The 27,329-nt window shown below is 44.7% G+C and overlaps 1 protein-coding gene and 1 long non-coding RNA gene across 3 annotated transcripts in view; one reads left to right on the top strand and one right to left on the bottom strand.

The window, feature by feature from the left end:
- LOC110151283 (uncharacterized) overlaps nucleotides 1-27,329 on the bottom strand; it is an 86,454-nt gene that overhangs the window by 163 nt on the left and 58,962 nt on the right. For both annotated transcript variants that reach the window (XR_011491293.1, XR_011491292.1), the window contains exon 3: nucleotides 18,967-19,143. This is a non-coding gene — a long non-coding RNA (uncharacterized lncRNA). The remainder of the gene's footprint in view (nucleotides 1-18,966; nucleotides 19,144-27,329) is intronic.
- GABRP (gamma-aminobutyric acid type A receptor subunit pi) lies at nucleotides 1,918-26,942 on the top strand. The gene is made up of 10 exons (XM_020914607.2): nucleotides 1,918-2,055; nucleotides 6,870-6,963; nucleotides 7,675-7,793; nucleotides 12,149-12,216; nucleotides 12,962-13,179; nucleotides 14,726-14,808; nucleotides 17,918-18,055; nucleotides 18,522-18,674; nucleotides 19,148-19,335; nucleotides 26,521-26,942. Exons 2-10 carry the CDS (start codon nucleotides 6,911-6,913, stop codon nucleotides 26,821-26,823), a joined length of 1,323 nt encoding a protein of 440 aa, XP_020770266.1. The 5' UTR covers nucleotides 1,918-2,055; nucleotides 6,870-6,910; the 3' UTR covers nucleotides 26,824-26,942.

Raw genomic sequence — 27,329 nt, 5'->3', positions numbered from 1 at the left:
GAAGCATCATTTGAAGCTGGGAGATAAGAAGCCTCATCATACCCACTTTATTAACTTGAGGTCTGGCTTGCCCTGACCCTGATGCAATCAATCTATTACAATCTGATTGGGAAGTCTAAATACTGGATGGTTGAGTAGATGATTAGATTGACAGATAGATAGACAGCTAAATAGATAAATAGACAGCTAAATAGACAGATAGGTAGGTAGATACTTGGATGGAGAATTAAATAGGTAAGTACAAACATGAGAAGATGCCAATGACATCAGATAAAAAGAACAATTTATCAAGTATCCACAACGTGCCAGGCACAATACGCGAGCTAGTTTCAAACCTGTCACTGCTGAATTCTTGCAGCAACACTGTGAGAAACCATCATCCTCATCTGTCAGATAAGGAAACTGAGGCACAGAGAGGTTAAGTAACTTTGCAAAGCCACCCAGCTAACTGCCGCCTGGTCTTTCATCTCACTGTTCCTGAGTCAGAGGACACCCACTCCTCCTATCCCCACCCCCCATCTCTGAATTGTCTTTGTTACTTTTGAACCTTCGTTTTATGTGAGAAACATCTTGGAAATTCTGAGAAATGCCCCAAACTACTTTCCATTCATTGAGAATCTGAAACTGGATCCTCCTTCATTCCTTTTCTAGCCACCTTCAAGTTTCTCAGGTCAAAGTGAGGCCTCTTAGGAGAAATCAAAGAGCCTTCTTTTAGGTGCCTACTCCCTGCCAACCAGCACAGAAATGCTTGTGAGGCTGGCCAGGTTCCAGGGGCACATTAAGGAAACTTGTTTGGAGCCAAAGGCATCTATGCAGCATCACTCATGGAACCCCCCTCTATCCTTCCTATCTCCTTTAGCTTCCTGAATTTTCATTGACTCCCTTTTCAACTGTCTCCCTCTCTCCCCACTGTCCCGTCTCCCAGACAGGCAGAGATCTGGGCAGGAGCCCTGCAGTGATGTCAGGAGGGTAGGAGGTGCTGAGGTGCATCTTGCCAGCTCGCCCCTGGGCCTCTCCATCTGACTCCCTCCCTGGCTTCCAGCTCTCAGGGTGTGAGGCCAACCCTCCAGGAAATTCCTTGTGCCTTTCCACAGGAGGCCAAGATTGAGTTTCGAGGCCACTGGCTACAGTGACAAGGAGGGCACGTCAGTTTTCAGAGAACGCTGTGAAGCACTTGTTAGGAGATTCAACTGGCCAGGGAAGAAGGAGGCTCCTACAGTGTACTCTGTGGGTAATGGAAAAGCATCTGAGTCAGGGGTAGGGACAGGGAAGTTGGAGCAGTCTAGAAATCTCTCCAGATTTGTCCCAGAGTCCCTCCGATCTCTTCCTGGGTGGATCTGCTCAGCCTCTATCCCCTATTCTCTTGACTTCTGTGTCTCTTTTCAAAACTTCACAGAGTGGAAAGCATGAGGTGCTGGGCTCTGCAAGTCTCCTTCTACACAGATAAGGTTCTCTGTTGATCCCCAAAAGGCATGTAAAATACATAAGCAGGAATCATAATTTTAGAAATGGTCAAGTTCTATTTTATGGATGGGAGGCTGAGGACTAGAGGTCTGAAGTGGCTTGCCCAAGGTGATACACACTGTAAATTCTCATTTCATTATACCAAGGTAGAGGGAGTCCTCCAAATCCAGAACCAGAGACTCATCTTCCAGACATGACGGGTGGGGTGACCCATTTTATTTGACTTTCTTGGGTCGTTCATGTTAAGAATCTTCTCTGGTCCAGGAGCGTGGCTGAGGCACAGCTCAGAATCAAGTCCCTGGCAGCCAGCAGCCCTAGCCAGAGCTGAGAATTCCCACAGACACCCTGAACCTGGTCAGAGCCCCACCCAGGGGAGGAGCTGTGAGAGGCCCCACCCAGCCGTCTGCCGCCGGTCCTGCAGCTTCCTCTTTCCCACAGAGAGAGCCACTCCATCAGAGAGTGGTTGTGTGTCTGCATCCCAGGGGTCAGGGCTGATGATGGGAAGAATCTCGGGGACCAGGAAGACTATGCCCTACTCGAAAGCCCAGCCTGAAGACCTGAAGGACCGGTCCTAACAGAGTAAGGAAACTGGTAAGGAAGCTGCTGGCCCCGCTCCGTGCTTGGAGCGAGCAAAGGGAAGGGGAGCCAAACCTAAGCCCGGCAGGGACCCAGGGAAGGGGGCTGGGCTGGGATTTGCGGAGCACCTCCTTTGTACGAGGTCTCACCCTTGTCTTACAAACTATTCCTTTTATTAATACAGTGGAACTAAACTTCAGGGAGAAGTTAAACAATCTTAGAGAAAGCACAGAATCAAGATTAGACCACCTTTGGGCTGATCCTAGAGCCACAGGTCTTCCTCTCGTATTGCCACCCAGGACACACACCGCACAAGCCCAGCTTCTGTGATTTCCCAAGGTGGACCTGTGGTGATAATGCCTCTCCTCACCTCGGCCTAATTCAGCTGCCCACCTGCTTTCCAACAAATGCTTCTGTCTATGCAGAAGTGACGGGGGTGCAGCGCCCGTGGAGGAAGGGGGCTAACATGACAAATTTAAGCTCACAGTATTTGTGTGATGGCGACTCTGGGAATGGGAGTGGGAACCAGCACATACTGGATGAATCACTTCTGCTTCACAGGGTCGCGAAGGGCCTGACATGGCTTAGCAACTGAACAACTGCTTCTCAGAGCCCATCTGTAAAAAGGGGGCATCAGTCACCTAGGTGACCCTGAAGTCCTGTGTCTGACACTGTTCTCCCTGAGGTGATGCCAACTTGAGTGCCCTCGGAATGACACGACAGTCAGCTCACACCCTGGGTACATTAGAAAGAGCTTGAGCTTTGGATTCCTGTAGTCATGGTGGAATCACCAAAGTCCCCATGGAAGATGCAGAAGGTAGAGGAGAATGAAGCAAGCGTTTGTTGAGTGCTTTCTATTCCCTTTTGTTAGATGAGAAAACCAGTGCTCTGAGAGGTTAAACAACTCAGGGGTGTCTGAACCCAAAGTTCGAGTTCTACCAGTAGAAGCTGGATCTTAGCAGAGACCCCTCTGAGGAGGGTAAGAGTGCATAGGCTGCCCCTCCTCAGGAGTGGATCTGAGTGCATGGGTACCACGTTCCCGACAGATGCAGGAGGCTAGGTGGCTCCAGCCAGAGTCCCCGAGTATTGTGACCGCAGGACAATCCCTTGGGCACTGCCCCCTGGTGACCCAGTGCACGGCTCTGCCAAACGCCGTTCCCAGTGTCTGTGTCAGAACTGATGGCCCAAGCCTCCAATCAGGCAGGTGGGTACCCGGACCATCCCGTAAGGACTGCTGCCTCTGCCACAGGGGACAGAGGCCCCAGCTACACTTGCCACTTAGGCCGTGCTGTGGGTGCAGTACTCTACCCCAGAGATGGGCTTGGTATCGAAAGGACCCCAGCTCAGCTCCAGGACCTGAAGCCTCTCTTCCCAGATACAGCACATAGAAGAGGGGCTTGGAAGCCCTGGGTTCAAATCACAGGCACTTAATGGCCATGTGATCTCAGTCAAAACCTTTCACTGATCTGAGAGTCAACTCTCGAAATTAACACCTACTGGGTCAGTTGGTCATGAGAATTAAATGAGATTAATTACCAAGAGTGGCACCTAGCAGGCATTTAGAGGGCTTTCTCCTTTTCTCTTTTCTTCCCTTATAAAATGAGACATTCTCAGCACTGTAACCAGAGCAAGCAGAGTGAGATGGGATCACACATCTAAGTGTAGCCTGGGTACAGCTTCTCAGAGAATGGACTCTTTGGAGCAGATTCAGAGGCCCAGGGCCCAGACATTCTCTCTTCCTAACTTAGGGCTGACCACAGGAAACACATGATTCCACCGGAGCCTTGGAGCTGAAGACTGGATTGAGGGTGGTACCTTATGAGAGCAGGGAGAGCTGAGGAGTGTCCCAGATGAGAATGGCACTAATCCAGGCCAGACCAGGAGGAAGCTGTCCGTGGCCATGGGCTCCAGGGAGAGGCTCAGTGCAGGAAGTAGCAGGGTGTGCATAGACGAGACTCCATCTGTCCCCACCATCTGGAGGGCCCCTGGCCTCCTTCATTCACCTGGCAAATGCACACACATCCTTCAAGAACCCAATGACCCTGTCTATGACTTCCATCTTAGCACTGTCTCACCATCCCCCATGGAGCTGACCACGCACTTCCTTTGTATTCCTTCCTTGAATCCGTTTACCTCGGCCCCTGTCACAGGACAGTCAGCGGGAGCTCCAGTCTCTTTCGCTGCTCACACTCCTCTCTCCCCAGCAGACCACAGCTCGTGGGGTGCCTCACATGAGTCTGATTCACAGAAGGATCTCGTTAAGCCTTTGGAAAATTGAATGAAGGGATAGAAGGCATGGTAGTGCTCCCTGGACCTTCTTAAACATGACGCTGGGATTAGGAGGAAGGACAGGGCTGGGGAGATGCGCTAAAGGGAGAAGGTGTGATTACGAGCATCGGTGGATCGATGATGGTGATTTCGTGGCTGGTATTGTTGATGTACGAGCAGGCAAAGGCTGAGGCGGGGAAATAAGCCAGAGTGCAGATTTATAGGCGTGTACACATGTGCAAAGGTGTTCATCAGTGATTTTGTAATAGTAAAAGATTCAGAAATAACTTAGTAACCATATAGGACATTTGTTATATAAATGTTAGTACACTAATCTTATGAAATATCTCGTTGCCATCACAAAGAATAAGGTGGCTCTCTAGGAGTGACATGGAAAGCTCCCACTGACGTTGGGAAAGAGTAGGTGTCATGGTACAGTGATTAAAAGTACTTATAGATCAAATATACTTCAACTTTTTAAAGAAATGTGAAAGTGAAATAACCATAAAAAAAACATAAAATGCTAAAAAAAAAAAAAAAAGTGCTTGGCTCAGCTTGCCTGGATTCAGTTCTGCTCTTCATGTGCTATATAACCTTGGTATTTTCTTATCATCTCCAAGCCTCAGTTTCTTCATTTGTAAGATGACAATGGTAGTAACTACCTCAAAAAGTTGTTGTGAGGATTGAAGAGGTTCTTGGCATAGTAAAAGCATGCATTCAATATTTAATAAAGATTTGCTTTTACTATTAAGTGAAAATGTATGTAGCAAAAACTGTATGCCATCATTCCAGTTTTGCTTTTAAACTTTTTCTTCATGCAAAGATATATATGCACATAAAAATATAGTGGATGTGTGGATAAAACAACCGTTAACAATGGTTATCTCGGATGTATGAGACTAGAGAAGTGAGGGAGGGATTTACACTGTCTTTTTAAGAGAGTTTATTTTTTCAGAACTTTTAAGTTCACAGCAAAACTGAGCTCCATACACATACACAGCCTCTTCCACCATCAACATCTCCCACCCGAGTGGTACATGTGTCAAATCAGTATACCTACATCGACACATCACTGAGATTTTCACGTGTGACTGTATACTTCTCTAGTTCATTTTCATTTCTAGAATAAACACGTGTTTGTTTTGTAAGTAATGTTAATTAATGACTGACTTGCACCCTAAGCCCCAGAATGGCAAGACTCCAGAAAGTGACCTTGTTCACAGAAACTACCCAAGAGGTCAAATCTGGGGCTGCCTGGGAAGGAGACCTGAGCCCCGTCCCCGCCCTGAGGCCCTCCACTGCTGTCAGCAGCCTGACGGCTCGCAGCCTCACCCGCCTGGGTGCCAGCTTCTGCCAGAGACATCTGACAGCAGTCCCCAAACCGAGGCGGCCAGCCCCCAGGCCGAGCCTCCCCTGACAGCCTGCACGCACACAGTGCTCACCCGCTGGCTAAGCGGCTTCAAAGCCCCAGGGAGCAGGTCCAGCGGGCGGAGAGCCGCCAGGGGGACTGGGTCTTGAGACTGCCAGCCCTATCTGCGAAGCCTCCTCTGACATTCACTGGCACAGTGAGCTCTATATTCTCATTGCAGGATAAACCTGCCCATCTCACAAGGCCATTGTGAGCACAGATGAGGAGAATCTGTGGGAAAGTATCTAACATGTTTCTTGGCACATGGAGGTCCTCGGGAAGTTCTCATTTCCTGCTTAACAGGCCTAGACCGTCCGATATACGGCATGGTAGGAGGGGAGTGTGTGGTTGGGATGTCCTCCTGGAAAATCAGGACAAGGACAGGGTGAGCACTGTCCTGGGGCTGTCCACACATGCACCTCAGGATGCACCAGCTACATTTCTGCTCCGGAGAACCGCTCTCTAAACAAGTCCTCAGCCTTTATTTGAAATGTGATCCTCCAATGAAATTGAGCGAGTTGAAGCAATGTGGCTGAATCTAGAGCCTCTCATACAGAGTGAAGTAAGTCAGAAGGAGAAAAACAAACATCATATATGGAATCTAGAAGAATGGTACTGATGAAGCTATTTGCAGGGCAGGAATGGAGGCACAGATGCAGAGAATGGACTTGCTGATACAGTGGTGGGGGAGTAGGGCAGGGGATGAGTTGAGAGAGTAGCACTGATGTGTGTACACTATCATATGTATAATAGCTAGTGGGAGACTGCTGTATCACACAGGGAGCTCAGTCTGGTGCTTTGTCCTGACCTAGAGGGGTGGGATGGGGTTGTGGTGGCAGGGAGCCTCAAGAAGGAGGGGATATACGTATACATGTGGCTGATTCATGATGTTGTACAGCAGGAATGAACAACATTGTGAACGAATTATATTCCAATTTTAAAAAGTGAAAAAAAAATCAATGTGATCTTCCAAAACGAAGGCATTCCCGGAGGACATGCAGGGAGGAGGAGCTGCGTGTGGGTGTGGGAAGAGGCTGCTCCCCAGGAGGCGGAGAACATGCGGGGCCTGACCCCCCAGGAGAGAAAAGCCGGGCTGGGAGGCGCTGCGCTCTTGGGGTTGTCTGCCTCCCACCTGCCGCCTCTGTCTCCCCAGGTGGGCGCTCCCTCAGCCTGGCGCTCCACGCGGCTCTCAGCATGAGGCGCAGCCTCCGACTGGCCCTCGCCTGTCTGAGTCTCCTCTCCGCTCGGTGAGCTTTGCCGCCCCACCGCGGCCTCGGTCTGAATTGCTCTGCGTCTTGCACACGGTGGGAGGGGTGGCGGGCCTTTCTCCTTAGCAGCGACAAGACAAGGCCTAGTGCCTTCACCCTTCTGACGTACCAGGACTATACATTTTCTTGCCATTTTTTTCTATCCGGAGAAGTCAAGCTTCCAAAATGGTCAGAGATGGATAAATCCCTTTTGTTTTGGGGGAAAGTTTTGAGTGTTTCCAAATTACCACGACATTATGATACAGGGCAAATGCATAATAAAGTGGGTGAGACAGAGATATGTTTAATTCAGCAGTTGGAAATTAGAGGGTTCTCTTTGGAAGAGTCACTACTGGTACATGAGTACAACCACACGCATGTGCGTGCTTGCTTGCTCTGTTGTGTCTGAGTCTTTGCAACCCATGGACTGCATGCAGCCCTCCAGGCTCCTCTGTCCATGGAATTTTCCAGGCAAGAATACTGGGGTGGGTTTCCATTTCCTACTCCAGAGGATCTTCCTGACCCAGGGATCAAACCTGTGTCTCCTGCATCTTCTGCATTGGCAGACGGATTCTTTACCACCAAGCCACCTGGAAGCCCATATAACCACACACATGCATGAAAACATAAGCTCAAGTTTCAAGTTTGTATGTATGTATGTTGATCCACACATCAGCACACACGTACACTGAAACCTGTTCTCTTCTGCAGGATGTGCATCCAGGGGAGTCAGCTTAACATCGAGGTCAGCAGAAGCGACAAACTGTCCCTGCCTGGCTTTGAGAACCTCACAGCAGGATATAACAAGTTTCTCAGGCCCAATTTTGGCGGTAGGTCGTTCTTTTTGCCCAGGACATCAATTCAAAAGGAACAGGATCAGAGTTAATATGCAGACGAGGGTTTCAGGAGACTATAGTTGGCTGCTTTTTCTGATCTAACATTGGTAGTGATGGATACAAACAGCTGCCCATGGTTTTTCATGCTCTCATGCTGGGAGAAAGCACTTTCTCTGGTCTCTCCACCTGCAGGATATAGAAATCCTCCTCCCCAGGGAGGTTACTAGAGCCTCCTCACTACCCCACACCCCCTGTCTGCCTTCTCCCCACACTTCTGGTATCATTACTTGAGAAACCCACTATGTCTCACCAGGACTGTTCCACCTGTTCCTCACACCTCAGCCTGCCCCCTCAAGACTAGCCCTCTACTTTGCCATTGGGATGACCCACTGGGCCCTTTGCTGCTCAGAGTTCTTCCTGCTCCCCAGTGTCTCCAGCCCAGAGCCCAGAGCCCTTTGCATGGCAGACCCAGCACTTCCCAGCCCCACCTCTGTCTGTCTGTCAGCCTCACCTCCCAGCCTCTCCCCGCTCTGCCCTTATACATTGCGCCCCAGACCCCTTGGCCTCTCTAGTCTCCGTGGTTTTTGCTGAGATTATTTATCTGCCGAGAAGAGCTTGCTCCAGTTTGACTCCTGGTAAAACGCCAGTTTTCCTTCACGTCTCAGATCAAAGGCTTCCTCTTCTGAGCAGCCCACACAGATTCCTCCAGGCCTCACGCCCTTCCTTCACACTTTGTTTTGAACGTATTTCTAAATCATAGCTGTTACCGGCTGATACTGTCACTGGCTTTATGTCTGTCTCGGCTCTGGGCTGACGCCCCTTGCAGAAATCCTGCGTTATTTACTTCACTAGCCCCAGTGGTATCTCAGTGCTCAACAGGTAGCAAGTTATCAACTAATATATCCTGAACGGTGAGGCAAGCATGGAAAGAATGACGCCACCGCCTACCTCCTTCCCACAGGGTCTCAGCCTCTCGTTTGTAAAATGCAAGACTGAACAATGTGGTTACTAATGTCTTGTTACCTTGAGTAGTAGAAAGAGCCTTGGAGTTGAATAAACCTGAGTTTGGCTCCTGGCTCAACTGCTGGGCAAGCATCTTAGCTTTCTGTAACTGGGGGGCATATCATCTACCTCACAGGGAGGACTGAGTGAAGTGTGTAAATATATCATCAGGATGCCATCTATTTTAATCCCTTCGCCTTCCTGCTCCTCCCTTCAGTTGATATTAATAAAATTCTCTGGTCACATCTAGGATTAGTGAGTTAGTCCAGGTCCTCTGAGGAGCAAACAATGAGAGGGGATTATCCTTGCAAGATATTTATTGGGGCCACATCTATGACAAAATATGGGGCAGGAAAAGGAGGAAGCTGGAGAGTTGTCAGACTGCAACGCAGGGAAGAAGGGAGGGAGGGAAGAAAGGCTAGTGGAGGTGCCTTAGACCACAGTGCGGTTCTAAGCATGTTCGGGAAGTCCACCACGAAGTCCTTGAGAGGAAGCTCCCATCAGAGGAGTCTCCCATCTCTGTGCCTCCCAGGAGAAGGCCTGCCTTTGTATTCCTAACACGTTCAGGCCCCGGTGGGATGCAGCCCATGGGAAGTGGGGCCTCTGAACAAGTGTGGTGAAAGGTTTCAGAGCACAGCAGCTGGGGCCACTCACCCCCTTCAGATGGAGATCTGAGAGACCCAACCTCACAGCCACACACTTAGGATTTGAGGTCCTTATGTTAAGGGACCTTGGGGGCTTCCACCTTCCCTTGTTTTCCCAGGACCAACTGAATGCTAATGACAAGCCCAGGAGTGTGCACACCTAGTTAGATTTGCTGAACAATTTCTCTGCCTCCCAAATGCCAAACAACTGGGCCAGAACACTGCCCTTCTTGTTGCTGGCTCGTGGACCCACAGGGTGCAGAGTCCCTGGGTAATGTACCCATTCTGAGCCTGAGGTGGCCCTCAGGGATGTGAGGCCCAGACCCACTTGGGGTGGAAATGGGGTAAGGGGTCCTCAGTCAAAAGGAGGGGAAGGCACACCCCCACCCCTTGTCACGAGCCTTTGGCACGCTGCCTCCTGACGGAACCTACATGTATGAGGCAGCCTCCTGGCCCAGGGAGGGGCTGCAGTTCCCTGGAGTAATGTCTGTCCACCCAGATCTAGGACCCTAAGGTCCCTGAGTGGCCAGATCTCCCTAGGGCTTTTCAGGGACTGAGCCTGGCGGCACGGGTCTGCAAGCCTCTGCCAGGACCTGCTCTTGACCTGCTTCCTAGGAGAAAGCTGCCCTCTGGGGGCTCTGCTCACTTTTCTAACTCACAGGGAAGTAAGAACAAACTCTGGTCCATAAAAAAGCTGGGACTAGACTACCTAGAAACAAACTAAACACACAAAAACCCACAGTGAGCCTGAAGCGCTTGTACTTTTTCGATTCTCCACGTTCCTCGGGGATGGTAACCAGTGCTGACCCACGGCCTGCTGTGTGCCGAGCACTTACCTTCCCACTCCACCCTGATGATCAACGTTAGTAGCTCTATTTTAAAGATGAGAAACTGTAGAACAGAGAGGTTTAGCAATTTGTTCAAGGACACACTGCTGTGATGTGGCCACTCTGACCCTAAGCTGCTCTTCTTGATGCTACACCTTGCTGCTATGAGGGGCAGAGAGCCACTTAGCACCTTAACTCCTTCAGTACCTTCCAGGGTCTGCCCTGAAAGATCTACCCCTTTCCCACCAAGTATTCAGTTAATTATTTTTAATTGCACTGGCTTTAAAACTCCAATTCCAAGTTCTTAACCTATATCCTGTGGCTTGATTTCCTTCAATTAATAATTAGATGACTCTCTGATTCCTCCCAGTTTGATGTGTTGAAGCGTTTTGAATTCCGCCTCTCCTTTTCCTAGTTAATGTGTTGTCACAGTTCCCAGAGGTACCCCCAGTTATTATTCCAAGTGAATGCTTTCCGCCTATTAACCTGGTGAGGAAAGTTGTTTCTTTTCCAGAATTAGCTAAGATCATGGAAGAGAGCGATAAGGGAAGGGAAATGCTATTTACCAAGTGCCTGGTATCACATGATAGAAACCACGCTGGGGGCTTTTTACACAAAATTATTTCTGAGCACTTTCTATATGCCCAGCTAGGCAGCCTCTTCCCATATATTCTGTCTCTTCACCACCCTGCAAAGAAGCTATCACACACCTTCTCTCATTTACCCTTCTCTGTGACCCTCTGATGTCATTAGCATTACTCAAGCCTGCAGGTGAGAAGGCTGCAGCTCTGAAAGTTCTGCTAACTTCCCAGATCAGACTCACGTCTTTCTGACTCCCGGACTTCTGCTCCACATCTCTAGTCTCAGGGGGAGTAAACACTCCTGGCCTGGCCACTGAGAATGGTGGCTCCCATTCTTCACTTCTTCTTACTTCACTTGAGAGGTGAGACAGGCACCCTCAGAAGTCAGGCCCACCTGCCCAGACTCCAGGATTGAGGCCCAGCATCTGTACACCAGACCAAATGGGGATGGTTCTGCAGTGCTAAATAGTTTAAGGTTCCTGGAGAGCAAAGGAAGAGGAGAAAGATGTCAGGAAGTGAGTGGAAGCTCAACCATGAGCAGTCTTGAATGCCATCTGGTGGTAAATTTACTTGGTTGAAGGGGGAAAATATATTTGTGTACAAATTCCCAAATCTCTATTACATTTCTAAATAAATGAGTCCCTGGCCAGCACCATAGGAAAAAGTCCTCCAAGTAAGAAGTAGCAAATACCATTCCATTCCTTAAAATAAACACTAATGAATATAGTGTGGTCTCGCTTTCAGGTGTTTAGCTAAGTGTATATGTGTGCATTATTTTTTCATACAAAAGGGAGGCACACCCTCTATCATCATTTCTCCTGCGAGGGGGAGGATAGAAATTAATCTTTTATTTATAAGCTTCTAAACTGTTTAAAATTTTGCAGTAAGTCATTGTTACTTTTTAAATTTTCTAATACATATATTTCTTATGTGCATGCTCGCCAAGTTGCCTCAATCATGCCTGACTCTTTGTGACCGCATCTGACTCTTTGCAACCCCATGGACTGTAGCCCACCAGGCTCCTCTGTTGATGAGATTTTCCGGGCAAGAATACTGGAATGGGTTGGCTTTCCCTCCTCCAGGGGATCTTCCCAACCCAGGGATGGAACCTGCGTCTCTCCTGTCTCCTGCATTGCAAATTCGCTGCCACTAGCGCCACCTGGGAAGCCCATATGTTTCTTATATATATTTTAAATTAGTTATTAATATATATAACTATATTTTTTTAACTGTGCTAATGTTAGCAAATCTGTTTATATTTCTATGTAAAGCTTTCTGTTTTTTCTTCATCTTAGGAGAACCTGTTCAGATAGCACTGACTCTGGACATTGCAAGTATTTCCAGTATCTCAGAGAGCAACATGGTAAGTGTGCTTCCCTCGCCTTCCACCCGCTGAGCCCCCTTCTGTGTTTTCTGAGGATACCCATTCTAGCTCAAAACAGAACAGAGACTTACTTGGAATGGCAGGAGCTGGAGACCTATCCTGAAACTCAAGACAGCGGAAGATGCTTGTAAAACAAATCTCTGAGTATCAGAGGGAAACTGGATTCAAAGGCTAGGAGGGGAGAAATGGGGGAGTGGGTGTGCTGGGTGAGGGATAGGAATGGGGAAAAATAAAACTGCAGGGAGGAAGCCTGAACATCACAGGGTTCCTCACAGAGCAGGAGACAAAACCAGTAATCACATAACTTCTTTCAACCATCCTCTCACTTAAGAGAACGCATCTTAGACAAGGTGACACTACAGGCACTTTGCTGTGAGTCCGCTGTAGGCTGCAGGGAAACTGGACAGCCTGAGCACTTCGCTCACCAAAGCCTTGGAAAACTTCGTGTGGCCTTTGTGATCAAGGGGAAGTTGGTTCAGGCCCTGAACACTCTCCTAAGGGGCTCCCTTTGGGCAGTGGGCATTAGTATCCAAAATAAATAAGGTGCTTCGTTCTCTTATTGCTACAGGCCACCACCTCAAGGCAAGTTGCATTCACCCCTGTCTACTGTGACATGCGCTCTTGACCTCAGTAGAGGTGGGGAGGGAAGTAAGATTTTACCCTTTTCCTTGCACTTTCTGAGCTTTCTCCTTCCATCCATTTCCTCTCCCCGGCTGCCCCTCAGGACTACACAGCCACCATATACCTCAGACAGCGCTGGACAGACCAGCGGCTAGTGTTCGAAGGCAACAAGAGCTTCACTCTGGATGCACGCCTAGTGGAGTTCCTCTGGGTGCCAGACACTTACATCGTGGAGTCCAAAAAGTCCTTCCTCCACGAAGTCACTGTGGGAAACAGACTCATCCGCCTCTTCTCCAATGGCACAGTCCTGTATGCCCTCAGGTAACCGGGCACCTGTGACCTCAGAGTTGGAGGGGAGAGAGCGGGGAGGAAAGGAAAAGGATGTTCTGACCAGTCTTCAAATAACCACCTCCCCTTCTCATGGGCCTGCCTTCTTAGATCCTTGTCCCCAGAGCAGAAGGGCCCTTTCCCAGTCCAATTGGGCTCAACAAGTCTCTTCTGAGAATGCGTGCTCCGTGCCAGGCCTGTGCTGGATGCTGAGGCCGTGGAGCTGAATCAGATGTTGTCCTGGCACAGATACATAAGCAAGGAAGTCAGGGCACTAGGGGCCCGAGGCGGGAGTGGGACAGTGGTTTGGGGTGATGTTAGAGGAGGCTTTCGCAGGACTCTAAGCTGAGGCTTAAAGAGTAAAAGGAAGCTAACTAGGAAGAGGAAAGGGGAACAGCAAACGCAAACAGAGAGGTGATACAAAGAACTTCCTTTTCATGGGCACAACGGGGCAGTTGGTGGCTACAGAATACATCTCTACTTAGGTGAGCCCTTCTTGTACAGATAGAAAAATCAAAGTACAGTCCTCCAAAGCCTCGCTATCTGCAGTCATGGGTTCCGCTTTGCCCCTTCTTCAAATCCCCGAGGCCAAAACTTCCTCCCGCCCAAGTGTTCATCAAGTTGTTGTTTGGCGACAATAGGAAAGATGCCCCTAAGGTGCTCCCTGGAGCAGCCTACAGGCAGAGGATTCACCACTGCCTCTGCCAGGGCTAGACCATGACTGCAAACCTATCGCTGCTAGAGGCCTTCAGTAGAAGGCTAGGGACCAGCTATTCATGAAAGTGAAAGTCGCTCAGTTGTGTCCAGCCTCATGGACTATACAGTTTATGGAATTCTCCAGGCCAAAATACTGGAGTGTGCAGCTTTTCCCTTCTCGAGAGGATCTTCCCAACCCAGGGATCAAACTCAGGTCTCCTGTATTGCAGGCATATTCTTTACCAGCTGAGCCACAAAGTTTAGCCAAAACCCCAAAACCTCTTTCAAGAAGTCCAGTAGACCTCTCCCTTGACCCTAACCCCAGTTAATACTAAGGTGCCCATTCCTTGCATTCCCGCAGCACATGTGAGTGTGCATGTGCATGTGTGTGTGTCTCTCTGTATTATGGCACATAGCAGTGTCTTGTACAAGGATAACAAATAATGGATGAGGGTTAATAGCCTGGCTCTAGAGTCAGACAGATTTAGGACAAGTTCCTGCTCTCTGACCTTAGACAAGTTATTGATTCTCAGAGCCCAGAATAAACTGGATGCAGAAGCATCTCAAAAAAGCCAATGAATGATTCTGTTTTGTGATACTGTTGCAAGTTTGTCTCTGAATTGCCAACATTCTAACTTTCTGCACTCTGGACTTGCTTTAACCAAGTCTCATGGGCGTTGCTTAGTGCAGAAAAACTCAGGACTGCTTTGAATGTAGGCACCAAGTCACACATTCACTCTCAGAGTCAAGGTGAAAGTTCTCTTGGAGTGGCCCTTAAGAGGGAGTTTATACTTTCTATAGCATCCTTATAACACTCTCTATGAATCCATTTTTCCTTTCTTAGAATCACAACAACTGTTGCATGTAACATGGACCTGTCTAAATACCCCATGGACACACAGACATGCAAGTTGCAACTAGAGAGCTGTGAGTATACGTCATGCGGGCCCCTTAGATGAGTTTCTGGGGTGACTTAGATCTGTGTATGTGTGAGGAGTGTCCTATTCATAGTAGACTTTCTCTCCTTGATGTTGATGACAATGGGTTCATCCCTTCTGGGTGTATGTCCAGAGAGATTTAGAGACTTTCAAAAATAAACCTTTCAACGTTATGTCTTTGGGAGAGGACCACTGTGTGTTGGCACCAAGTATTTCCCCCTAAAAGTAGACAGGACAGCAAAGCAAACAGGAGTCAATAGGACTAGGAAGGAGTCTCGGGAACTATTAAGTCATGGAAGCCAGAAAGAGCACAGCAGAAGTAAGAAATGGCAGATACACAAAACAATCATTGACATTTATTGCAAGACTGCTTTAGACTTCTAAAATAAATTATTTGATATACATAAAGCTTAGTAGCATAATGTCAGTAAGTGAACATCTAAACTGCATCCTGGGGATTTGCTTATGATGAAGAATGAGGATTTACTCTAAGTTGATGGGTGTCAAATGAATTCCTGGCACTGTGAGTGATCTTGTGGTTCCTTAGTAAACCGCTCCAAAATGCCCACCATGGGAAGGTGGCACCTGTGATACAAGTCCTAGGAAGAAAATGCCACAGATAGCGATTATTAAGGCATCAAGGCATGGCTTGCACAAGGAGGAAAAACTATAGTCAAGCTCTGGAAACCACAGGGTACTTCGTACATGAGGACACTAGTGGCCAACATTCAAGAAACAGAACCATTATGAGACAACAGTCATTTTTCAGAGGTAGACATTTAATTAAAGACTCAGGCAGGCAGATTAATTGCCTTATTGATTAAATGCATGAAAAGCCTTCCTGAAGCAATGCAGCTGTTTGGGGCAGACTAAAACTTGAGGTTATCAAAAAGAGAGCTCATTTTCAGCCCCACGTACAAAAAGCAATTGCCCCCCATGGGTGGCTGTGCTCATCTCAAATCTCAGGAGTGAGATTCTCCTGGAAACTCCAGCACTCTGCTTGCACAAATATTGTCCCCAGTGAGCAGAGGAAGCTTTCACTGAATCTGGGTTCAGAAACCTCACCAAGGGTTTTTTCCTGAATGCTATCCCTAGAAAAGAATTGATACTATTCCACAATTGCCCATATCCACTCAGGGACAGAGCAATGAGAAGGTGAGCATTTACCAGTCACTTTGCCCACAAAAGTCCATATAGTTAAAGCTATGGTTTTTCTAGTAGTTATGTACAGATATGAGAGTTGGACCATAAAAAAGGCTGAGTACTGAAAAATTGATGCTTTCAAATTGTGGTGTTGGAGGAGACTCTTGAGAGTCCCTTGGACATCAAGAAGATCAAACCGGTCAATCCTAAAGGAAATCATCCCTGAATATTCATCAGAAGGACTGATGCTGAAGCTGAAGCTTCAGTATTTTGGCCATCTGATGCAAAGAGCCAACTCACTGGAAAAGACCCTGATGCTGGGAAAGACTGAGGGCAGGAGGAGAAGGGGGCGACAGAGGATGAGATGGTTGGATGGCATCACTGACTCAATGGACATGAGTTGGAGCAAACTCCAGGAGATGGTGGGTAGGGAAGCCTGGTGTGCTGCAGTCCATGGGGTCACAAAGAGTAGAACACAACTTAGTGACTAGACAACAACCCCACCATCAATTATAAGAGCAAAGTATCTAAGTAGAGGCCTGTACAACTTACTTCTTTAGATACGTTTTCCCTTTGGGATTCCAGACAAAATGATACAAGCATACAAGCTGCTCCGACTTGTCTCCACCTTTCAGCTGTTATGAATGATGGTGCTGTGAACATTTTTGTACAAGTCCTTTTATGGACATGATTTGATTTCTCTTGGATATATACTTAGGACTAAAACTCTGGGTCAAATTTTCAAGAAACTGTCAAATTGTTTTCCAAAGTGGTTGCACCATTTTATATTTCCACCAGCAACATTCAACTTCTCCACACTCTCACCATCTATTATTGTCTATCTTTTTATTTCAGCCATTCTAGTGGATGTGAACTGGTATCTTACTGTGGTTTTGATTTGTGTTTCCCTTATGACAAATGATTTTGAGAATCTTTTTATGTGCTTATTAACCACTCATCTATCTTCTCAAAGGTATTATCTGAGGATTAAATGAGATGATAATGTTGCAAAGCACTTAGAAAGGTAACTGCTTACTAAGTGATAGATAATATCATCATCATCCATGGACTTTGGTATTAAACTTCCTTGAGGTCCAATACTGGTTTGTTTCTCATTTGCTTTGCTATCCTGAGAAAGTTATGCAGTCTCTCTGAATCTGATAATTTTCATGTATAAAAGGGGCAAAACATTACAGTTCCTTAGTTTTAAGGCACAGCATTTATCGAATAGTAACACTGCAGAAAAATGTAAGCTCTAAGCTCTACTTAATATATATCAACTGTAAGATCCATTTCAATTTCATAAAATGTAAAAAAAAAAAAGCTTTAAATAATGAAGAAATATATAGCTCTACTTTGCAAGCTTGTGAGAATCTTAGAGACGTAATATGTAAAGAACTTAATGTAAATGTTTAATAAAAGGTAGCTATTATTACTATCATCACTATTAGTAAAACTGCTTTGAGGTTTATCAATACTTATATTTGCAGACATCAATAAAGTGGCTGGCTGAAAGTTTTTTGGGTTTTTTTGGTTGCATTATGCCAATATGAAAATATGAACAGACCAAATGTCCCTGAGAATCCCCTCCAAAGTGTTAGACTGTCCTGAAAGGCAATGTCTACTATAGATCTTTGTGAGTTCACAGATATGTGTTCAAAAATATCATTTAAATAATGACAGAGGCCATTTCTAGGTGCTTACCATCTACTGGGTGTACACAGTGCGTAGCGCAGAGCTGGTTCTCCCTGGTGGTGAAAAGCCCTAGCAGGCCAGCCCATTCTGGGTACACACTGAGATTGCACTGGAGAAATCACGCCAGGGTTTGCATGGGCCCATCCTTAGACTTAGCACCACTGAGACAGAGCTTCTGCTGTCTCTCCAGCACAGCGTTGTCCAGACCAGGCCAATCTGCCACCTTCTTGCACTGATCAGGGCACTCTTTCCCTTGGCAGGGGGCTACGATGGAAATGACGTAGAGTTCAGCTGGCTGAGAGGGAACGACTCTGTGCGGGGGCTGGAAAACCTGCGACTTGCTCAGTACACCATACAACAATATTTCACCTCAGTTACCAGGTCACAGCAGGAAACAGGTAACTCGTAGGACAATTTGCACAAGAGCAATATAGCCTAGTTGTATTCTGAGTCAGAAATATCACCTCTTTTTCACTTTGGCCCCTTCTGGACCCAAGATCCCCTCTGTGATATGCCAAGTGTTTTGGCTTGGCACTTTTACCTGCTTTACACCCACTACTGAAATGGTCCCCAAGAGGCTCACAGTCTAGTGAAGCAGGTATCATGGAAACCAGCAGTGATGCTGCAGGAATACTGTGACAGACAAAGGCACAGGATGAGGCTCTTAGTTGGGGGCATCAGCACTCCCATAAATGCTGTGCTATACAAACACAATCTCTTTCATTGAAACTATAATGACAGTTCATTATTAACTATGTTTTGGTGAACAACGGATGGTTTAATGCAAATATAGCTAAGTTAAACATCCCACAGGGAATGCCAGGTGAGTAGGGTTGATCTCTTATCCCTTGTTCACCCTATCAGGAAATTACACACGACTGGTCTTGCAATTTGAGCTTCAGAGGAATGTCTTGTATTTCATTTTGGAAACCTATGTTCCTTCCACTTTCCTGGTGGTGTTATCCTGGGTCTCATTTTGGATCTCCCTTGATTCAGTTCCTGCAAGAACCTGCATTGGTAAGTAGTTCCAACGGGAGATTTCTAAGAACTGGGTTATTAGGTCTCATTTTTTTTTTTAACTTTCTGCCATTCTTTTATTTGATATTCATAGGATAGTTCTAGGAGCTGGTTTCTTGAGAGAGAGACAGAGAGACTATGTTAGGAATAGTGTATTTTTAAACTTTGTTTTACAGTAACAGATAAGGAAGAATGGTGATTAGATGGACTATTATCAGTTATTTTGTTTACTGAACACCTCCCTCCAGTGAGAAGACAGAAGGAAATGTTTAGAAAGTCGTATCACTCATACCTGTATAAATGGGCAAATCAACTCTTTTCCAGAAGGCCACAGACTTTTCAGAATGAGCTCTGCTCCATTTCTGAGTCCTGTCCCCACTTTGCCAGCTCTTGAATGGAGACAGTTTGCCAGGCAGTGATGGCAGGTGTGCTGACCACTGACATGGGCACGCTGCTCACTTCTTCTTCCCTAGGAGTGACCACCGTATTGTCAATGACCACACTGATGATTGGGTCCCGTACCTCTCTCCCGAACACCAACTGCTTCATAAAGGCCATTGATGTGTACCTGGGAATATGCTTTAGCTTCGTGTTTGGGGCCCTCCTGGAATATGCAGTTGCCCACTACAGCTCCTTACAGCAGATGGCAGCCAAAGATCGGGTAAGAATTTGGGGACTCTGTATATAATTCATCACCTGTGCCATATACCGGTCTGTCGACCTGGTTCCTGACCCCCAGGGATTCACTTTGCACCAGTGATTCTCATCCTTGTTCAATTGGGGGAATCTGACAGTCATGACACCTATTTATAAAGACTATTCTTTTTGCCAATGAGATATTAATATGCTTAATTTTCTAGCAGAAAATAACTGTGTTATCTGTATGCAACATAAAATCACAACCACGGAAACAAGCATCCATGAAAAACCTAGGATCAAATCAAACATGAGCAGCTGCTTATAAGTTCCAGATTAATATGTATTTACTACTTATTCTTTTGTTGCCTTCTTGTTTTCTTAAATTATATAAGTAATGGTTTACAGAAAAATGTATGGAAAAATTAAACTGTGGAAAATTTCATGATTAGCATATTTTTCTGCTAACAAGGAAAGACTAATTATCTGGCTTAGCAGTGAAACACCATGGTTCATCTCTCAGAATAATATTAATAATGATTATTATCAATTGAGCATGTATGTGCCAGACATAGTCACAACCTCTTTGCAAATATTATGCCATTTAAAATGCTCGTGGTCATCATGTCATGGTCATGTGCTCAGTCACATTCGAGTCTTTGTGGCCCCATGGACTGTAGCCCACCAGGCTCCTCTGCCCGTGGGTTTCTCCAGGCAAGGACACTGCAGTGGGGTGCCATGTTCTATTCCAGGGGATCTTCCTGACCCCACATCTCCTGCATTGGCAGGCAGATTCTTTACCATCTGTAGAACCCTGTTAAAAATGCTCATAACAACTCAGTAAGGCTATCCCTATTTTTACAGTTGTGGGTTCTGAGTATGGGAAGATAAGTAATTTATTCAAGAGGATAAAGACAGGAAAAGGTAGAGCTGAGATTTGAACCTAAATCTGCTTGGCTCCCAAGTCTGACATATCTGTTATTACCACTTGCAGTGGGCAATGGACCATGCCCTTAACTATTACTCTCTGCAGGCTTATGGAACCCTGGGATTTTTTGGAAGCTCAGTTTGATAGACATTGGCATACTAAAGCTCCTGCTAACAGGCAAAAAAAAAAAAATGATAGGGATCCAGTGCAGAAGAGCTGCCCACCTTCAGCAAAGGGTCAGGACTGTACAAGGTTTAATGGGGAGAAAAGGAGGATTCAGAATAGCCCAGAGATCCAGTTGACTTTTCTCTTGTGCTTGACTATTGTAAACAGTGTTTCACACAGTCATATTACTCAAGTACTAAAGGCAAATGATCACATGTGCCAGCCAAAGAATACGTATTTCATTTATTTTACTCCCTGTAGGCTTTCTTTTTTAAAAAATTAATTTATTTTTTTAATTAAATTTATTTTTTACATTGAAGTAGAGTTGATTTACAATGTTATATGAGTTTGAGGTGTACAGCATAATGATTATTTTTATATCTAATACTCCATTAAAAGTTATTACAAAATAATGGCTGCTATTGCCTGTTCTATACAATTTACCCTTGCTGCTTATATGTTTTGTACATAGTAGTTTAAATCATTCAGTTCCATACCCCATCTTGACCCTTCTCTTTTCTCGTTCCCCTCTCATAATCACTAGTTTGTTTTCTGTATCTGTGAGTCTGTTTCTGTTTTGCTAGTTGTATTCATGGTTTATTTTTTTTTGATTTCACATATAAGTGATATCATACAGTCTTTGTCTTTCTGACTTACTTCACTAAGCATAATATTCTCTGGATCCATCCACATTACTGCAAATGACAAAATTTCATTCATATTTATGGCTGGCTAATATTTCATTATATATATACATATATATGTATCTCACATATTCTTTATCCATTGGTCAATTGAGGGACACTTGGGTTGCTTCCATATCTTGGCTATTTGTAAACGGTGCATCTCTGAACATTGGAGTGCATGTATCTTTTTGAATTAGTACTTTCATTTTTATCTGGATATATACCCAGGAGTGCAATTGCTAGATCTTATGGTAATCTATTTTCAGTGTTTTGATGAACCTCCATATTGTTTTCCACCCCATCCCTCTGGGTCCTCCCAGTGCACCAGGCCTGAGCACTTGTCTCATGCATCCAACCTGGGCTGGTGATCTGTTTCACCCTAGATATACATGTTTCGATGCTGTTCTCTTGAAACATCCCACCCCCGGGTTCTCCCATAGAGTCCACAAGTCTGTTCTATACATCTGAGTCTCTTTTTCTTTTTTTGCATATAGGGTTATCGTTACCATCTTTCTAAATTCCATATATATGTGTTAGTATACTGTAATGGTCTTTATCTTTCTGGCTTACTTCGCTCTGTATAATGGGCTCCAGTTTCACCCATCTCATTAGAACTGATTCAAATGAATTCTTTTTAATGGCTGAGTAATATTCCATGGTGTATATGTACCACAGCTTCCTCATCCATTCATCTGCTGATGGGCATCTAGGTTGCTTCCATGTCCTGGCAATTATAAACAGTGCTGCGATGAACATTGGGGTGCACGTGTCTCTTTCAGATCTGGTTTCCTTGGTGTATATGCCTATAGTGACTGCACCAACTTACATTCCCAGCAGTGTACAAGGATCCCCTTTTCTCCATGTCCTAACCAATATTTATTTGTAGACTCTTTGATAGTAGCCATTCTGACAGATACAAGGTGATCTTCTTGCTGTTTTGATCTTCATTTTTCTAATAATTAGATATGTCAAGTATCATTTGCTTGTTAGTCATTCTGTATGTCTTCTTTGGAAAAATGTCTCTTCAGGTCCTCTGACCATTTTTTTGATAGTGTTGTTTGTTCTTTTTGATATTCAGCTGTATGACCTGTTTATATATTTTGGATATTAACCTCTTGCTGTTCATGTCATTTGTAAATATTATGTCTCATTCAGTAAGTTGTCACTTCATTTTATTAATGGTTTCCTTAGCTGTACAAAACTTTTAAGTTTAATTAGGCCCCATTTGTTTAATTTTTGCTTTTGTTTCTTTTTGTCTTATTAGACTGATCCAAAAAAATATTGCTATGATTTATGTCAGAGTATTCTCCCTATGTTCTCTTCTAGGGTTCTTAGGATTTCAGGTCTTACATTTAGATCTTTAATCCATTTTGAGTTTATTTTTGTATAAAATTCAGTTTTATACAAATTTTAAAATTGAATTTAATTTTAAATTTTAAATTAAATAAAATTTTTCTAATTTTATTCTTGTAAATATAGCTGTCCAGTTTTCCCAGCAGTACTTATTGAAGTGACTCTTTTCTCCATTATATGTTCTCATCTCCTTTGTCATAAATTAATTGGATTTATTCCTGGGCTCTCTATTCTATTCTATTGAGTTGTATGTCTGTTTCGTTCAGTACCATGCTGTTTTGATTACTATATGTTTCCATCTTTGTTTTGTGTTACAGACTTTGTTTGATGTCTATTTTGTTTGATATGAGTATTGCTCCCCTGGCTTTTTTATCATTTCTGTTTGCACAAAATATCTTCTTCTGTCCCCTCACTTTCAGTCTTTGTGTGCATTTAACTTTTTTGTAGGCAGCATATAGGTGGGTCTTGTTTTTTAATCCTATCACTCACCCTTATCTTTTGTTTGAAGCATTTAGTCTATTGACATTTTGTGTGTGTGTGTGTGTGTCCGACTCTGTGCGACCCCATAGACGGCAGCCCACGGGATTTTTCAGGCAAGAGTACTGGAGTGGGTTGCCATTGCCTTCTCCATCTATTGACATTTAAAGTAACTATTCCCTTCCATCCAGGCTTCCACATAACATTAAGCAGAGTTCCCTGTGCTCTAAAGTAGATTCTTGGTGGCCATTTTAAATATAGCAGTGTATCTAGGAGGGAGCTCAATGAATTGGGAAGAATGGATACATGTATATGTATGGCTGAGTCCCTTTGCTGTACCCAAAACTATCACAACATTGTTAATTGGCTATACTCCAATACAAAATAAAAAGTTTAATAAAAAATAAAATAACTACTGACAGTTATGTACCTATTGCCATGTTATTACTCATTTTCTAGTTTTTTCTTCTCAGTTCATTTCCTTTGTTTCTTTTCTTATGGTTGATGATTTTCTTTAATAACATTCTTACGTTCCTTTCTTTTTAGTTTTTGTGTATCTGTGGTAGGTTTTTGACTTGTGGTATCTACTTGTTTTAAACTGGTAGTAATTTAAGTTCAAACACATTGTAAATGAGCTACATTTTTTTACTCCTTTCTCCTACACTTTGTGGTTTTGATGTCATATTTTACATCTCATGTGTCCTTCAACTGTTTTTTTGCAGTTATAGTTGTTTTTACAATTTTTTTGTCTTTTAATCTTCACACTGGCTTATTTAAGTGGTTGAGCCTCAATTCTTACTGTACATTTGCCTTTTCTAGTAAAGGGATATAGGATTATCCCTTTCCTATATATTCTTTCTTCTTTTCCACTTAGAGAAAATCCTTTAACATTTCTTCTAGGGTAAGTTTATTATTGATGAATTGTCTTAGTTTTTGTTTGTCTGAGATGTTCTTTATCTCTTCTTCAATTCTAGATGGTAATCTAGGATAACCTGGGTTGCAGGTTTTACCCTTTAGAGCATTGAATGTATTATGTCACATTCTTCTGGCCTGCAAAGTTTCTGCAGAAAAATCAGCTGAGATTTATGTGGGATCCCTTGTATATGATTCTGTATTTTTCTCTTGTCTTTATAATTCTCTCTTTATTGTTAACACCTGGCATTTTAATTATGTCTTGGTATGAATTTGTTTGAGTTCATCTTGCTTGGGGCCCTCTGTGTTTCCTGTACCTAGATATTTGGTCCTTGTTTGGGTCTGGGAAGTTTTTAGTCATAATTTCATCAAATACGTTTTCTATCCCCTTCTCTTTCTGGGACCCCTATAATGTGAACATTGATACACTTGATATTATCCCAGAGCTGTTCTCATTTTTAAACTGTTCTTTTTTTTTTTAATTTTGTTTTTCTTTTTGCTCTTCTGATTAGGTGGTTTCCATTATTCTATCTTCTAGATCATTTATGCATTCTTCTGTATCACTTAGTCTGCTTCATTCCTTCTAGCGTGTTTTATTTCAGTATTAAATTCTTCATTTCTCTTCTTTTGGCCACACTGTCTCATTCCCTGACCAGGGGTTGAACTCAGGCCCTCGACAGTGAAAGCGTGGAGTCCTAACCACTGGACACCAGGGAATTCCTAAGATTGGGCCTTTTTAAAAATATTTTTTAGTTCCTTGTTAAAATTCTCACCATGTTCATCTATTCTTTCCCCTGATTCAGTTAACATTCTTAATAATGTTTTGAATTCTTTATCAGATATTGTTTATTTCTGTTTCATTATTTATTTTTTCAGAGGATTTCTTTTGCTCTTTCAACTGAGATCAGTTCCTTTGACTTTTCATTTTGCTTAAATTTCTCTGCCTCTACGAGTTTAGGTGAAACAGCTACCTATAGCGGCCTTGCATAGGCCTCATGTGGATATGTCCCTATACAGAGTGCTTCTGCTGGGAAAGCTGAACTTGTGGAAGCTAGTCGTGTCTTTCCTCAGCATGTGCTGGCAGCTGTCACCTTGGTGGAAGGTGGGACTGGAGATGGAGGGGCTAGGACCAGAGCCTGGTGTAAGGTGTGACTTCCTTTCTGCCCGGTGACACTCCTCACCCTATTAGGGTGGGATCTGATCTCAAGTTGCTGGAGCAGAAGCCCTGAGGATTGGACCCATGCAGGCTCTATCCCTTTTAAATGTATGCTTTTCCCTCTGCCAGCCCCAGGGAGGTGCTGAAGAAAGGGAGGCCTATAGCTGGGCAGGCTGCAGACAGCGGCCCGCGTTCTCTCTGATGTACTCTCTGGGCAGGTACCAGCAGTTGTTGCCTTTGCCCTGCTCGGGTGCAACCTCGGGTCCAGGTCCTCTTTTCCTTCGTAGCTGATCACTCCTCCAGCCTCTGCCACCCCAGCCCTGTCGTGAAGTCGCACTACAGGGCAAGCAGGACCCGTGTGGACGCTCTGTGTGCACTGCGGGCAGTGAGCTACGGTGCATCAGCCATTGTCAGAGGCCTGGGCTGCTTCTGATATGCCGCTGGAATAACAGTCAACAAGGGCTGCCGCCACCCCACCCGGGCTCTGCCCTGGGACCAGGCTGCCTCTGCGTTCCATAGCTGAGTTTTCTTTCCAGTCCACATGCTATGTTGTTCCAGCTATGGTGGAGAATGGCAACTCCGTGGGATTGCAAGAACCATCATTATTTCTGTTTGTGTGGCAAAAACCTTAAGACACTGCTGATTTCTATTAACTTCAATAATCAGTTACCCCCTTCTCCCTGGAATAGAATGAAATCACCAAACACCTACTAAATGCTTTACATAATTTATACCATTTAATCTTCCCATCACTCTCAAGAGGTAGGTATTAACGTTATCAACATTTTGCAGGCAAGGAAATCAAGTTCTAAAGGAATTGAGGTGACTAAAATGTCACAATAGTGAAAGACAGAATGGGATCTGAAACCAGGTCAGTTATCTTCAAACTGACCTGAGCAATTAACATTCAGCACCCTAGAGAAAGAAATGGCAACCCACTCCAGTATTCTTGACTGGGAAACTCTGTGGACAAAGCAGCCTGGTGGGCTACAGTCCATGGGGTCACAAAGAGTTGGACACACCTGAGCGCGCGCACACACACACACACACACACACACACACTCAGCTCTGCACATCTGGGACGGGCAGTGGTTATTCTCCCCATTATACAAGCTGACGACTTAAAGACAGGAGCCTAAGCAGGATATCAGGACTGCCAAGTCTTGCTTACGAGCCAGTATATAAGGCACTCGGTACTGCTCTCTCCTAAACCTAATTATTCAGTATTAAGACCTCTACGTATATGAATTGTTGTTGCTTAGTCACTCAGTCGTGTCTGATTCTTTGCAACCACATGGACTATAGCCCTCCAGGTTACTCTGTTCATGGGATTTCCCAGGCAAGAATATTGGAATGGGTTGCCATTTCTATCTCTAGGAGATCTTCCTGACCCAGGGATCGAACCCACCTCTCCTGCGTTGGCAGGTGTATTCTTTTACCACTGAGCCACCAGGGAAGCCCCACGTATATAAATACCCACGTACTTATTTTGCTAAGTCGTCTATCAGACTAACCACCGTGTTTATGAACTAGGGGAAAGCAAAGGAAGTGGAAGAAGTCAACATTACTAACATCATCAACAGCTCCATCTCCAGCTTTAAACGGAAGATCAGTTTTGCCAGCATTGAAATTTCCGGAGATAACGTCGACTACAGCAACTTGACAATGAAAACCAGTGACAAGTTCAAGTTTGTCTTCCGAGATAAGCTGGGCAGGATTGTTGATTATTTCACAATTCAAAACCCTAGTAATGTTGATCGATATTCCAAACTACTATTTCCTTTGATTTTTATGCTAGCCAATGTATTTTACTGGGCATACTATATGTATTTTTGAGAAGATGTTGAACTGTGTGCAAGCCAAAGATCATCAATAAAGCAATGTAATAAGGTAAACGATAGTCTAAGCCAAGTGTGCACCCTAACCTCATGGTGCCACAAGTGACTAAAATAACATCTCCTCAAAGAATGGATCACCCAGCCATTATTTAAGCTGTGTGGAAGTCCTAGCACTACATCTTTTAATAGAAATATCTACCCATTTATTTCTTATTTTTATGAAGGACATCCCTATGGAGCCCGATTACAAGCCTACTCAGGACTGACTGCCCAGTGGCTCCCTGGTCTGCATTTAACTCATATAAAAAAGGAAAAGGAAGCTATTACATGTATTGAGTCAAGTGGCAGAGGTTGTTTCTGAATTAATCACACATGCTATTTACTAAATCTCTACAGTGCTTAAAAAATACATTGTTGCTTAGTTGGGGAGTAACATTTTCTAGTTTTTGGTTTTGATTAAAATGAAATGCGGGTTTAAGTAAATTAACTGAAAGTCAGTGCAGT

This window comes from Odocoileus virginianus, chromosome 14, assembly GCF_023699985.2.
Source record: "Odocoileus virginianus isolate 20LAN1187 ecotype Illinois chromosome 14, Ovbor_1.2, whole genome shotgun sequence".
In the NCBI taxonomy this organism is placed as follows: domain Eukaryota; kingdom Metazoa; phylum Chordata; class Mammalia; order Artiodactyla; family Cervidae; genus Odocoileus; species Odocoileus virginianus.
The sequence above is the reverse complement of the archived record's forward strand: the minus strand, read 5'-3'. Positions and strand labels throughout refer to the sequence as shown.